The sequence below is a fragment of the Patella vulgata genome, chromosome 2 (assembly GCF_932274485.2).
Source record: "Patella vulgata chromosome 2, xgPatVulg1.2, whole genome shotgun sequence".
In the NCBI taxonomy this organism is placed as follows: Eukaryota; Metazoa; Mollusca; class Gastropoda; family Patellidae; genus Patella; species Patella vulgata.
Window position 1 is genome coordinate 3,189,410 of NC_065880.2, and position 12,139 is coordinate 3,201,548.

A 12,139-nucleotide genomic window follows, 5' to 3' on the forward strand; every position below is an offset into this window, starting at 1 on the left:
TGGTGGGTTTTCTCCGGGCCCTCCGGTTTCCTCCCACTGCTAAAGACCCTTACGCGTAAGCGAATTGTGGAAATAAAATTAAGCCATATTTTAGTCCCGAAATGGCCTAGTTTGTGTTGAGTGGACGTTAAACCCCATTTCTCTCCCTCTTATTACATATAGAGAATGATACAATCAATGTTGTGTTGTGACACGACCTTCTTCGTAACCCACTACATTAGCTTACCTTGAAACATCATCGATATCCTCAGTGACATCGTTCTGTTCTACGCCACAAATCCCCGGGTCCATTCAAAGGGGAGACAAAAAGTCAAATTATCCACCCTTGTGCTTATATTGATCGACCAATCGAGTGAGCAAAGAGAAGTAACTGGTATTTTATTGCAGTTAAGATTGGTTATCAGGATTTTCCGACGTGGTTCCCCTTCGTGGAGGATGGAGGTCCTGGCAAGGAATAACACATAGTTGTTTGGATGGGATGAAAAACCAAGAACCTGTGTACACTTTTATGTGCATATTAAAAAACCCTTAGCAGTTGGAAATCGAAATAAGAGTAGGTTAGAGTGCTGCTGTCCGGGCAAAATGTCCCTCATAGTACACTGTATGGCATATGCCAGTCAGAGCAGAACAGTAGGCCGTCAAACTCCATTTCATTTCATGCAATTTTGGCTAAAAAAATTAAATGAAATGGGATTTATCGTCCTACTCCAAACTAGTCTCAAATATCGAACCCTTGCCAAGCCTCTTGAGGTGTGTTAAGGCTCCAGGAGAGTTTGATATAAGACCGGTCTCAAACCAGTCTCAAATATCTGACACTTGCCAATCCTCTTGATAACTTTGAGGGGTGTCCGATGCTACCGGAGAGTTGGATATAAGGGCTGACTCAAACCAGTCTCATATATCTGACACTATCAGGAGTGTTACAGGTTCGATACCCGGCATCTCCAGTTAAATCTTTCCCCACCCCTCAATGCCTGTTCTATTTTCAGTCCTAAAGTTCTGGGGCCTGTTCCACGAAATTTTAACTAAGATAAAATCCAAATTTTAATAATTTGATTGGATAATATTAGATTGATTTTAGTGCTTAGCCAATCAAAATTGAGGTATCTACTAAAATTTGGATTTTATCTTTAGTTAAGATTTCGTGAATCAGGGCCCAGGTTATCTACTTAGCTATCGCTAAACTATCCCTGAAAAGAAAAGGGGATACAAGAAAACAGGGGATGAGATATAAGGGCTATCCCAGATGAGTTTGGTATAAACAGTAGATCTGTGTTAATAATAAAGAATGATTATATAATTATTGTACGTTACCATGTTGGATAATAAAAATGTTGATTGATGATACGGAAGATATAAAATACTGTGGGTAGTAAACTTCTCCTCAATAAAATGTTGAAATAAAATGGTCCTTGTTTTCATTTTTGTACTTTTTGTCAAAAGAAGAAAACACGAGGATTGTCCGGGGTCCAGACAAAATATCTTCTCTCTTACATTATATTTGTCTGTCTCCGCGGCGGACCCAGCACCCCCCCCCCTCCCCGCCTGCCCATATTAAACTTAGGCTGCCTAGCTACAGTTAGCTCCACTTGATGAGTACAGACACTAACCTAGTTGACCGACATTTTAAGACTTTAATAGACTATTTTAGAGGAAAACACTAAACCTCGAGGGACAAGTCAGTGGGGGAGGGAAGGGACTGAATTAAGAAAAAATCGTTGGTGTCGGTCCCCATAATATTTTAAGGTACATTTTGAGAGTAAACCAATCTAAATTAGAATCTCTTGGTCATCCAATGGATGTTTTGATCTTGTAGGCGGTACTGAGGTTCGAATTCCAGTGTGGATCAATAAGAACCACCAGAATTCCAGCGTGGATCATAAGGTATGTTGTCATTGAGTCAACTGGTGTGGTTTCAACTCCCCGGTTATACGTGACAAGGAGTAGGGTAGCCTGTCCAACCTCTTGTGTTTTCTCCCAGTGTTGAAGACCCCTACGCGCATGCGAATTATTGAAATAAAACTGAACCATATGTTAGTCCCGAAATGACTTAGTTTGTGTCGAGTAAACCCATCTCTCTCTCTCCCTCTCTCTCTCTCTCTCTCTCTCTCTCTCTCAGCACTTTAAAATCCAAAGTCACATCTTGTTCTTGTTCGATATAAGGTATTTACTTACATGGTAAAACATTGACGTCATTAAGAGAATTCACTCAAGTAGAAATTAAACCTTCTAAATAATTCAAACCAGTGATTCGCGTCTAATGAGAGCAGATCTTCTAACAGAGGGCGGTCGGCGATTAACAAAATTTATTGTGGTGTTTAGGCATAGTGTTATTTGTGACGACTGATCATTTGAAGTTCTCTAATAAATGACGCAACAGGGGTCGGAAAGACTCCCTTGAATGTGTCCAAGATATTGGGGATAAAAACAATTTGTTCTTGTAACTTGCTGTAATAATAGTCTACGTCGGAATTAATGTACAATCTTAACATAGATTTCTTCAAAACTGTTATTCAAATTCAATGAAACTTGATTTTTGTACCAATTAAGCTTATAGTGTTGGTTTATTCAAGTTTTACGTCAGCTTCCACTTGAGGTGATATTGCAGACAAGAAGGCCCAGTGGTCTATTGTAAGGCCTTCACGCATGTACCGGTATAAAGAATAATCATAAAGGTGATTGGAGTCCATTTGAATTCAAAAGTATAAAAAAAAGATGTTTGATATCACGTAACCTCTTCCGGTGTTTAAACAAGGATTTTTGAGAAGCGGTGATTCGAATCTAATGAATCTTAACAAACAGTTGGTGGTCTCCCATCTTCAATAGATGGCTTGATCTCGCTTTAACTACGTACATAACTTATCAAGATGTTGTAAAACTCGCAGTCGTTACTTAAGGAACATGGTAGTCGCCTTAGATCTACCTAACATATATTGTATTGTATTTTCTTCCTATTTAACATACGCTGGTGGATTCGTTGACTATATATGGTCCTCGATTTGACGTTCAGCAGTGTAGTTAGCTGCCATGAGTTGTCAATATGCACCAATATGGATACCATCTCGCATCTTTAGTGATATCAACAAGTAGCTTTACTCTTCTGATATAATCGAAGTTTTCTTCCACCACCCAGTAAACTAAAACTGAGTTAAGTTACTCTATATTTCAATAAACTGGAGTTTTAGTTTTAATATAGCCGAAGTTTTCGACGATCACCCGGTAAACCAGACTTAAACTGAGTTAAGTTACTGTATATATATATATATTTTGAAAAACTGGAGTGATAGTGTTAAAGGCTCAATACCACTCTTGTTGTAACTGAATAATTTGTCCCAATCTTTATTCTGGTCAACAAATTGTACTATTTTAGAATATTTCAATTAATTGATGATACAAATTTCATCTTAACACACCTTATTTAAAAATTTTGAAAAATTCAACATAATGGTTTGAAACGTCTAACGTAAACCTTTTCAAATGAAACTTCGATTTAAAAATATTTTCGAACCCTCTGGACAAATAAAATAGGATGTAATGGATAATTTACACAACAGGTAGGACACTTAAACATCTAGTACTTAGATAGAGATATTATTTATTTTCTGGAGCTTTCAAGCCAGCAAGAGTGTTATTGTCCCTTTAATATAGCGGATGTTTTCGACAATCGCCAGGTGCGCCATAAGAAAACTGTATATTTTAACAAACTGTTAGTTTTGATATAGCGGACGTTTTCAACCTTCGCTGTAAGCTACAAGAAAACTGTGTTACGTTATGGTAATGGGTCAGGCGTCACAATCGTGGCTAGAGTTATGGTAATGGGTCACGCGTCACAATCGTCGCTAGAGTTGAATGAATGGGAGTGGTAGGATTTATTTTGGATTTCAGCATCGGTTGTTCAATATCCAGACATACACGTCGAGTTGTGGGATTAAGACAAGGACCATGTGGAAATTCGTCACCACTTAAACGGCGACCTGTCTTGCTGTACAAACAACAGAGCAATAGCAGAAACAACTGGACAAGAGCTGAAACAACTGAGCAAGGGTTGAAACAACTGGACAGGGGTTGAAACAACTGGACAGGGGTTGAAACAACTGGGAAAGAGCTGAGACCACTGGGCAAGACCAGAAACTACAGGGTGCGCTTCGAAACAATGGACAGACCAGTGGACGACATAACAGGAACTGCCACATAACCGGGACTGCCAAGTCCACTGTCATCTGTTTTACCATGTACGACATTCCATTTGGATTAACTTTGAAACTTTAAATTTCAGAAGACACAATCAAAATGGTAAATATTGTTCTTTCTCCAAATTTTTACCGGCGACATTCTTTCCTGCGTCACTTTTTACCGTGAATCCTTTTCTCCACTAACATCGTAACATTTCCAGAAATTCATATAATTTAGTTGGTATTGCACAGGAGTTACCTTATTCCTGTGTGCTGTGAGGGAAATTGTGTCTGGGCAGGGGCCGTTTCCACCCACTCCTCGTCGAATTCCAATTGCCATGGGTACTTTCACGTACACAAACGTGTATAGTTTTTTGGACCATCCGAACGACTAAACCCTAGTCAGTCAGTGTGCAATGAGGGAAATTGTGTCTGGGCAGGGGACATTTCCTCCAGCTCTTTGCCGAATTCCAATTGCCAAGGCTTCTTTCACGTGTATACGTTTTTTGACCATCCGAACGACTAAACGTTATTCATTACCTGGGCCTACGTCCTGTACTACTAACATGGTAGTAACGGAAAATAATATGAAAAGGAAATGAGGTTTAACGTCCTACCTTTCTGCACCAACCAGGATAATAAAATGACATACCTGTTTATTTACACCTGTTGTGGGGGATCACGTGGCTAAGTGGGTAAGACGCTGGCTCGCTAGCCTGGAGGTCGGGTGTTCGATCCCTGCATTGGCCGAGAAAGTTCATCCAGATTTTCCGGTGTGGTTCCCCCTTGTCAGTGATGCAGGACGGGGGGCCTGACAAGGACAGCTGTCTAGTCGTTCGGATGGAACGAAAAACCGAGGTCCCGTGTACACATTGGCGTGCACGTAAAAGATCCCTTGACAGTTGGAATTCGATATAAGAGTAGGCCGTAGTGCCGCTGTCCGGACAAAATTTCCCTTATAGCACACTGTATGGCGTATGCCCGTATTCATTAGCCCAGTCGGAGCAAAACAGTAGGACGTTAAACCTCATTTCATTTCATTTCATTTCACACCTGTTTTGTTCTATCTTGAAGATATGACTTTATCCATGACAGTGCAGTACCACTATTGTATCACAACCCAGTCATTCTTCACACGGAGGACTATCAACTTCGAGAAACGATCTCTGTCCTGAATGGCCGCCATATCCAACAATGAGTATACTATTTCGTATACAGTTCTACTCCGTTTCACATCTGTCATACACACAAAGACTAAATAAACAATTTCTATTTTATTAAATGGAAACGAAATAAACACTTCTCAAAATTTGCGAAATATTTTATGTGGTTTCGACTACAATCGTCGATTTAAGAATTAAAATGTCGGTCAACTAGCTTAATGTCTGTTTTCAAGCGGAGCTAGTTATAGACAGACAACGTAAGTTTAGTATAATTACCCAATAGAAATCTATTTCTCCAGTCGACAACAAGACGTAATGTCACTAAATTCTACTTATTTTAATAATGGATTTATGTAACATATGAATATTTAATTACCTCCCTTGTCCGTAATAAACCAATACAACTCAAATCAATCACAGCAAATTGATATTTGAATATTAATTGATTAGTAATCGATATCGGTATCCAACAAACAAAGTAAAATATGATGTAAATATATGCGCGAATTCTTAACTCATTTCCGTTTTGTTTTTTTAAACGAGAGCGGATTTGGAAAATATTCAGAAAATGGTCGGGAATGGCGGTGGGGGGGGGGCGGGGGTATACTCGGAAACTTTACAAATAAAACTCATATTATATAACAGATCTTTAGGCCACGAGGAAGCATTGACGAATTTGTTTGATGTTTTAAAGAAGTTTATTTTCACCGAACATAAAACTGTTCATATTTTTTAATAATATGGCCCTTTATTTAAAGTATACCTGACCCTCCTTTGTTAAATATAGGTCCGCCCAGAATTACGAAGCAACAACACACTAGTAGTTGAAGTATTAACTATCGTTGAGATTCTTTCTTCTGTATACGACTCTTCTGACACAAACTGTTTTTTTTATTTTCTAGGCAAGCCGAGGATTTCTATTCGTCAAATGTGGAGACAAAAAGATATAATGGAAAAGGGCAGACTTGAAAAACGTTTAAAATCCTACGAAAGGGAGGTAATGAGGTATGCCCACATCATAGACCGCGAGAAAAGGGCCATCATCCGGGATTTCGAAGCCGTGAGACGAACATCTGGAAATAGTGATCTGGCAATTCCACCGAATGGACAACGAGACAATATTTATGCCGAATCTTCGTATTCGAAATCGGGATTCAGACTCAGTGAGAAAAGACTTATGGAGTGGAAACTGTCGGAAAAAGAACTCGAAAGATTTTTAAAAAGGACGCAAGTCGGAAAAAATATGTTTCCGCGTGATACGAGTTACGACAACAGACGACCAAAAACAAGCATGGGTCGTAACAGCAAGACTAATAACGGATTTATTAATGGTAGAAGGCCAAAAACTGGTGTTCTGACTTTGACAGGTCAATATCCAGAAATTCAAAGTCAAGCTAAAATATTCAGACTCTATCTTAATAATGACGGAATTGAGTCGAAGTTAGAGTACCAGAATAAAGACGAAAAAACGCTCCGATTGGATAAAAGTCATTTTATTAAGATTCCCGCAAATGGCTACATAAAAGAGGAAGCTTGTGATGATTTGAATGATGAAGTGGTTGCTACCACGGAAGAACAGCCAGTTTCAGATGATGATAAGGTTGAAAGGTCGCTCAGTAGACGTAGCATGAAGTCGGCATGCTGCCCAGGACGACGGAGCAGGTGCCGAAGTCGCGTGGACTTAGTTCAAGAGTCAAAAGAAGTCAATTTCCCACGATCGAGAAGACTTTCCAGGTCATCAAACAGTCCAAAAACTAAAGGAGACAGAGCAGCGAGTATCACCAGAATTTATAGCTCTCCATCCAGGCGATCGTCCTTAGACTCGCCAAGAACTCCGCCAAAACGGAGAAACGGTTCGATATCAAGAAAGTGCTCTCAGTCTATGGACGCTAGGAGATCATCTTCATCGCTAAAACGAGTCGACTCCTTTTCACGGAGATCATCTACGACTCGCAACCCAATTAGCAACAGCGACGAAAATCTCAGCAACAAAGCTGCGTCCAAGCAAAACGATCTGGGCAATAAGCAAGACTTTACGGAAAACAAAGATAGTTTAAGCAACCAAAATCCGGAATCTGAAAATCTACAGGAATGTGGTGAATCACAAAGTTTGCTAAAAAGTTCGGAATTAAGTTCTTTTGGTGAAATGGGTCAGTTTAATTCATCTAATGCTGCTGACTTGGAGAACAGCGACCAACGTGCTGAAAACCCCCAAAAGCCAAGAAGGGTGTTGGGGAATAACAATATTCGATCGAAAAGATCCGAGAGTATTCAGACAAGGAAGCGACTAGGGAGGAATCCACAATCCATTCGGAGCAAAACAAATACTCCGAGCGGTAATTCACGGCGCGGATACGTAGAAAGTGTTATCAACTCTAATAAAAACGGAACAATTATGGAATCGCCACGCACCTCGAGTCGTTATTCACCTCCTGCTATTGGTATTTACCAGGGGAAGTCGGGGGATCCGGGCAGTAGCCATCAACCAATAACTTCAGAGGAACCTGTTTTCTTTTCTGATAGTGAAGAGCCCCAGCTTGACTTGTCATACCCGGATACAAATGTTTCCAGGAGAAGTAGTAAAAGACACGTTATTAGAAAGGCGCGTTTTAATTTACATAATAAAGCTAGAAAGGGTGGGTTAATTGGTTCAAAATCTAACGAACCGAGAATAATTCCTTCCGTGAAGAGGGGGGAAGGGCGAGGTTCAGCGGGTGGAAGTATAAAACCATCACAACATAATTCAAGAAATTTCGATTCTAATGATCGGAACAGCAAACCTTCGATTCCATCCACTTCTGTGACCATGATGAACGCGTCAACATCATCAACTGGTTGTGTCATTAGACGATCAACGTCATCGTCTGCTGCAAGTTCCCATCCCAGACCACCTATATCATCTGCTGCCTCGGGGTCGACAGTAGCATCAACTACTGATGTTTCTAGACCACACACGTCATCGACGATTGGCACCAGGAGGTCGCCAGCTTCGACTACTCCCATTGCAAAAAGACCGTCAACATCGTCCAATTCAGATACCACGAGACCACCAACGTCATCAGATCATAATACCATGAGACCTTCAACGTCACCAAATCGTAATACCACGAGACCTTCAACGTCATCGGATCTTAATGCCACTAGACCGCCAACGTCAACGAGACATAATTCCACAAGACCGTCAACGTCATCGGATCTTAATGCCACAAGAACGTCGACGTCATCGAGACATAATACCACAAGACCGTCAACGTCCGCGATTCGAGATTTCGTTGTTGATCAATTGGCGTCGCTAGGCGATGGAAATATAAGACCACTCACCTCTTCTCCCAGTGACCAAAGTAGACCAACAACATCCTCTACACGTCAAAGAAAATGGAACTCTGATGTTTGTATTGATTATCCGCCGGCGATTCACGCTAAAAATAACATCAATTCCGTTTTTAAAGTTGCCATGGTTTTCTCGAAATCCGCGAGAAAAACACGACTAAACAAATTAGTGGATGAATTTAGTCCTGATTTACGTCAGATGGTTCGAGAAGAAAGACTAACTGAATTAAAATCACGATCATCTCAGCTCTCGAATCTGGCTAGTCAGTTTAACATCGAGTAAAAAACATTAGGGCGGGGTAGGCACTCGGCAAACCTCAACAGATTCCAGTACCCTACATCTAATCTCGGCTGTATAACAAAGTCCGCCATTAGAACTACTTTCAAGTTCCCGGATTACAATGGCGTTGTCCATGACGACCAATGACGTCATTGATGACGAAGTATTTGAAGAATGTTTTATCTTACAAAATTTTCAAAGTTTGAAGCTGTTTTTCTTTCAAGTTTATCCGATTTTCGTTAGACAAGGACAAATTTGCACTGAAAATTCTACACACTCTTCGAACGACGCAATTTTGAGAACTTCTTTCTAAACGCGGGCAAGTTTCCCTTATAAGTAAACCGGTGCCGCATCGCAAATGTATAGGCGTAGGTACATATCACTTACTGTCACACAGCCGAGGCTAGATGTAGGATACCGGAATCTGCCGAGGTTTGCCGAGTGGCGGGGTAGGGTGCTGATGGACACAGTGGTGTGCACAAAGGGTAGGAGGGGTACTGGTGGACACAGTACGTGGTGGGGGTATTTGGTGGCTGGTGTGTTAATGGGAACAGCAGCGGACACAGTGGTATACCGCGAGAGACTCAGAGGTGATGACAGGTCCGCGGATCCATTATTTCGGGATAGGTGAGCGGGGGGTTTTGGAACAAAAAGTGAAATTGAAATTATCGCTATTAAGATCACTGTTCAAGCTGTTCTACTTTTGACTAAAAAAATTATTTTTTTTTATTTGTTTTCTTTTTTTTTATTAAAATATTTAGAATATCCTTCTTTCTCACATTTCTGTGTACTATGGAGCCTATACTTGAGTCGTGAAAGCATAGTTGTCAGCAAACCTCTGCATACCACTGAGTGGACACCTGCAGTTGTCAGCAAACCCCTGCATACCACTGAGTGGACACCTGCAGTTGGAGACATCTCAGTATAAAGATTTGTAACAAGGACGGGAAATCTTCCTTTGTTCTTGTTGTTAAATAAGAAGATTGTTTCCCTCTAGTAGATTAGCAATTAAATGGAGTTTCACGTCCTACTGTTCTGCTCCGACTGGGTTAATAGGGGACATTTTGCCAGCGCAGCGGCACTATGGTCTACTCTTATGTCTAATTCCAACTGCCAATGGATCTTTTAAGTGCATGCTAATTTAAACACGGAACCTCGGGCTTTCGTCCCATCCGAACGACTAAACAGCTGTCCTTGTCAGGCCCTCCGTCCTGCACCACTGACAAGGGAAACCACGTCTGAAAATCCCGATTACCTTTCTCGGCCAATGCAGGAATCGAACACGCGACCTCCAGACAGCGTCTTACCCACCAAGCCACCGTGGGTATTGTGAGAGAGAGAGAGAGAGAGAGAGATATGGGGTTTAACGTCCACTCGACACAAATAGCTCATCTCGGGACTAACACTTTATTTCAATAATTCGCTTGCGTGTAGGGGTCTTTAGCAGTGGGAGGAAACCGGAGAACCCGGAGAAAACCCACGAGGGTGGACAGGCGATCCTACTCACGTAAAACCGAGAAATCGAAAACACGCCAGTTGACTCAATGACAGACCTTATGATACATCGCGCACATGCTAACCATTCGACCCCCCCACACACACACACTAAACAGAGAGAGAGAGAGAGAGAGAGAGAGAAATGGGGTTTAACGTCCACTCGACACAAACTAGGTCATTTCGGGACTAACAGATGGTTTAATGTTATTTCAATAATTCGCTTGCGCGTAGGGGTCTTTAGCAGTGGGAGGTCCCGGAGAAAACCCAAGGGATTGGACAGGCGACCCTACTCCTTGTCACGTACTACCGGGGATACGAAACCACGCCAGTTGACTCAATGACAGGTCTTATGATACAGCACGCACGTGCTAACTATTGGGCCACCCCCCCCCCCACACACACACTAAATAGGAAATACTTTTACCTACATATACATGTAGTTGAAACACCTTTATTTAATTTTTAATGCTTAAAAAAATGACAATGCGCAGGCATAAGTGGTTTTCTATCCGTCACCCCCGTAGCCAGCCAGGGGCAAGGGGACACCCCCCCCCCCCTCGAAAAAAGATAATTGCCAGTCATAGTTCTAAAATACCTACTTTTTGTAATAGACAGCAGTCAGGGATCATCGTGGGGTATTGATTTGGGGACGTGGCACCTTGCACCCAGTATCATATTATTGACATCTATCTGCCATTATATTTTGTACTGACTTGCTCAATGGCCTACAGTCATGTGGGCCCCTGTCTTGTCAATAAGTTCATTGTTTTTAGTTCGCTAGAGAACGATTTTCTGGCTGGAAAAGGCGTTTGCGGCGGTCCACATTTCAAAATTGAATTGTCCAGGAGAGGACCCCGGTACCCCCCTCCATTCGTCCGAGGGAAAGAATCCCCCTCTCCCCACCCCCGCCCCCTAAAATGTTCGCTGCCCCTGCTATCCGATATTAACAACTAGGTAACACTTTCCGTGTGAGTCCCACTGGCGCTATCCTGAGAAACGAGAGTGAGAGAAATGGGGTTTAACGTCCACTCGACACGGACTAATTCATTTCGAGACTAACATATGGTTCAATTTATTTCAACAATTCGCTTGCGCATAGGGGTCTTTGGCAGTGGGAGGAAGCCTGATGGACCCAGAGAAAAACCACAAGGTTGGACAGGCGACCCTATACTCCTTGTCACGTTCCAGCAGGAAATTGAAACCATTCCACCTGACTCAATGACAGACCTTGTGATTTCACGCGCACGCGTTATACCACTAGACACCACCCCCCAGCCCCACCCCGAGAAACGAGGACGGGTCATGAAAGTTTCAATAGAGGGTTTACACATAGATAGATAGAGTCTGTTCCCCAATCCTAATTCAGTTTCGTGTCCGTATTCGAAACAATGTCATATCTTAAACACATCCGCATATCTCGGCGGCGTTTTTTTTTTTTTTTTTTTTTTTACCTACGATAACCTGTAATACCAATAAGAGGGTTTGAAGTTGCTTTGTGTGTCAGATTCCAATGAATATTAGTTGCATTCTAGTTTACAGGGGGCGTTAATTATGTCAGTTTAGAAAAATAGGGTAGGCCCTAGTATATTCTAGAATGTTTCTCTCCTGTTAAAATAGCGGGCCTCGGAACATCCATAATAACGACATAATCGATACCAAATAGAAGTTGCACAATTAAATTTTGTGTATATACTGGA

General features: G+C 41.6%; 1 protein-coding gene across 1 annotated transcript; it reads left to right on the forward strand.

Moving 5' to 3' along the window:
* Positions 1–4,090: 4,090 nt before the first annotated feature.
* Positions 4,091–8,948, forward strand: LOC126811641 (serine/arginine repetitive matrix protein 2-like). The gene is made up of 2 exons (XM_050537437.2): positions 4,091–4,293; positions 6,238–8,948. The coding sequence occupies exon 2, from the start codon at positions 6,264–6,266 to the stop codon at positions 8,946–8,948; it is 2,685 nt and encodes an 894-aa protein (XP_050393394.2). The 5' UTR covers positions 4,091–4,293; positions 6,238–6,263.
* The last annotated feature ends 3,191 nt before the right edge of the window (positions 8,949–12,139 follow it).

Excerpts from the sequence above, each read along its gene's own strand:
- LOC126811641 (XM_050537437.2), top strand. The coding sequence starts at position 6,264 with ATGTGGAGACAAAAAGATATAATGGAAAAGGGCAGACTTGAAAAACGT.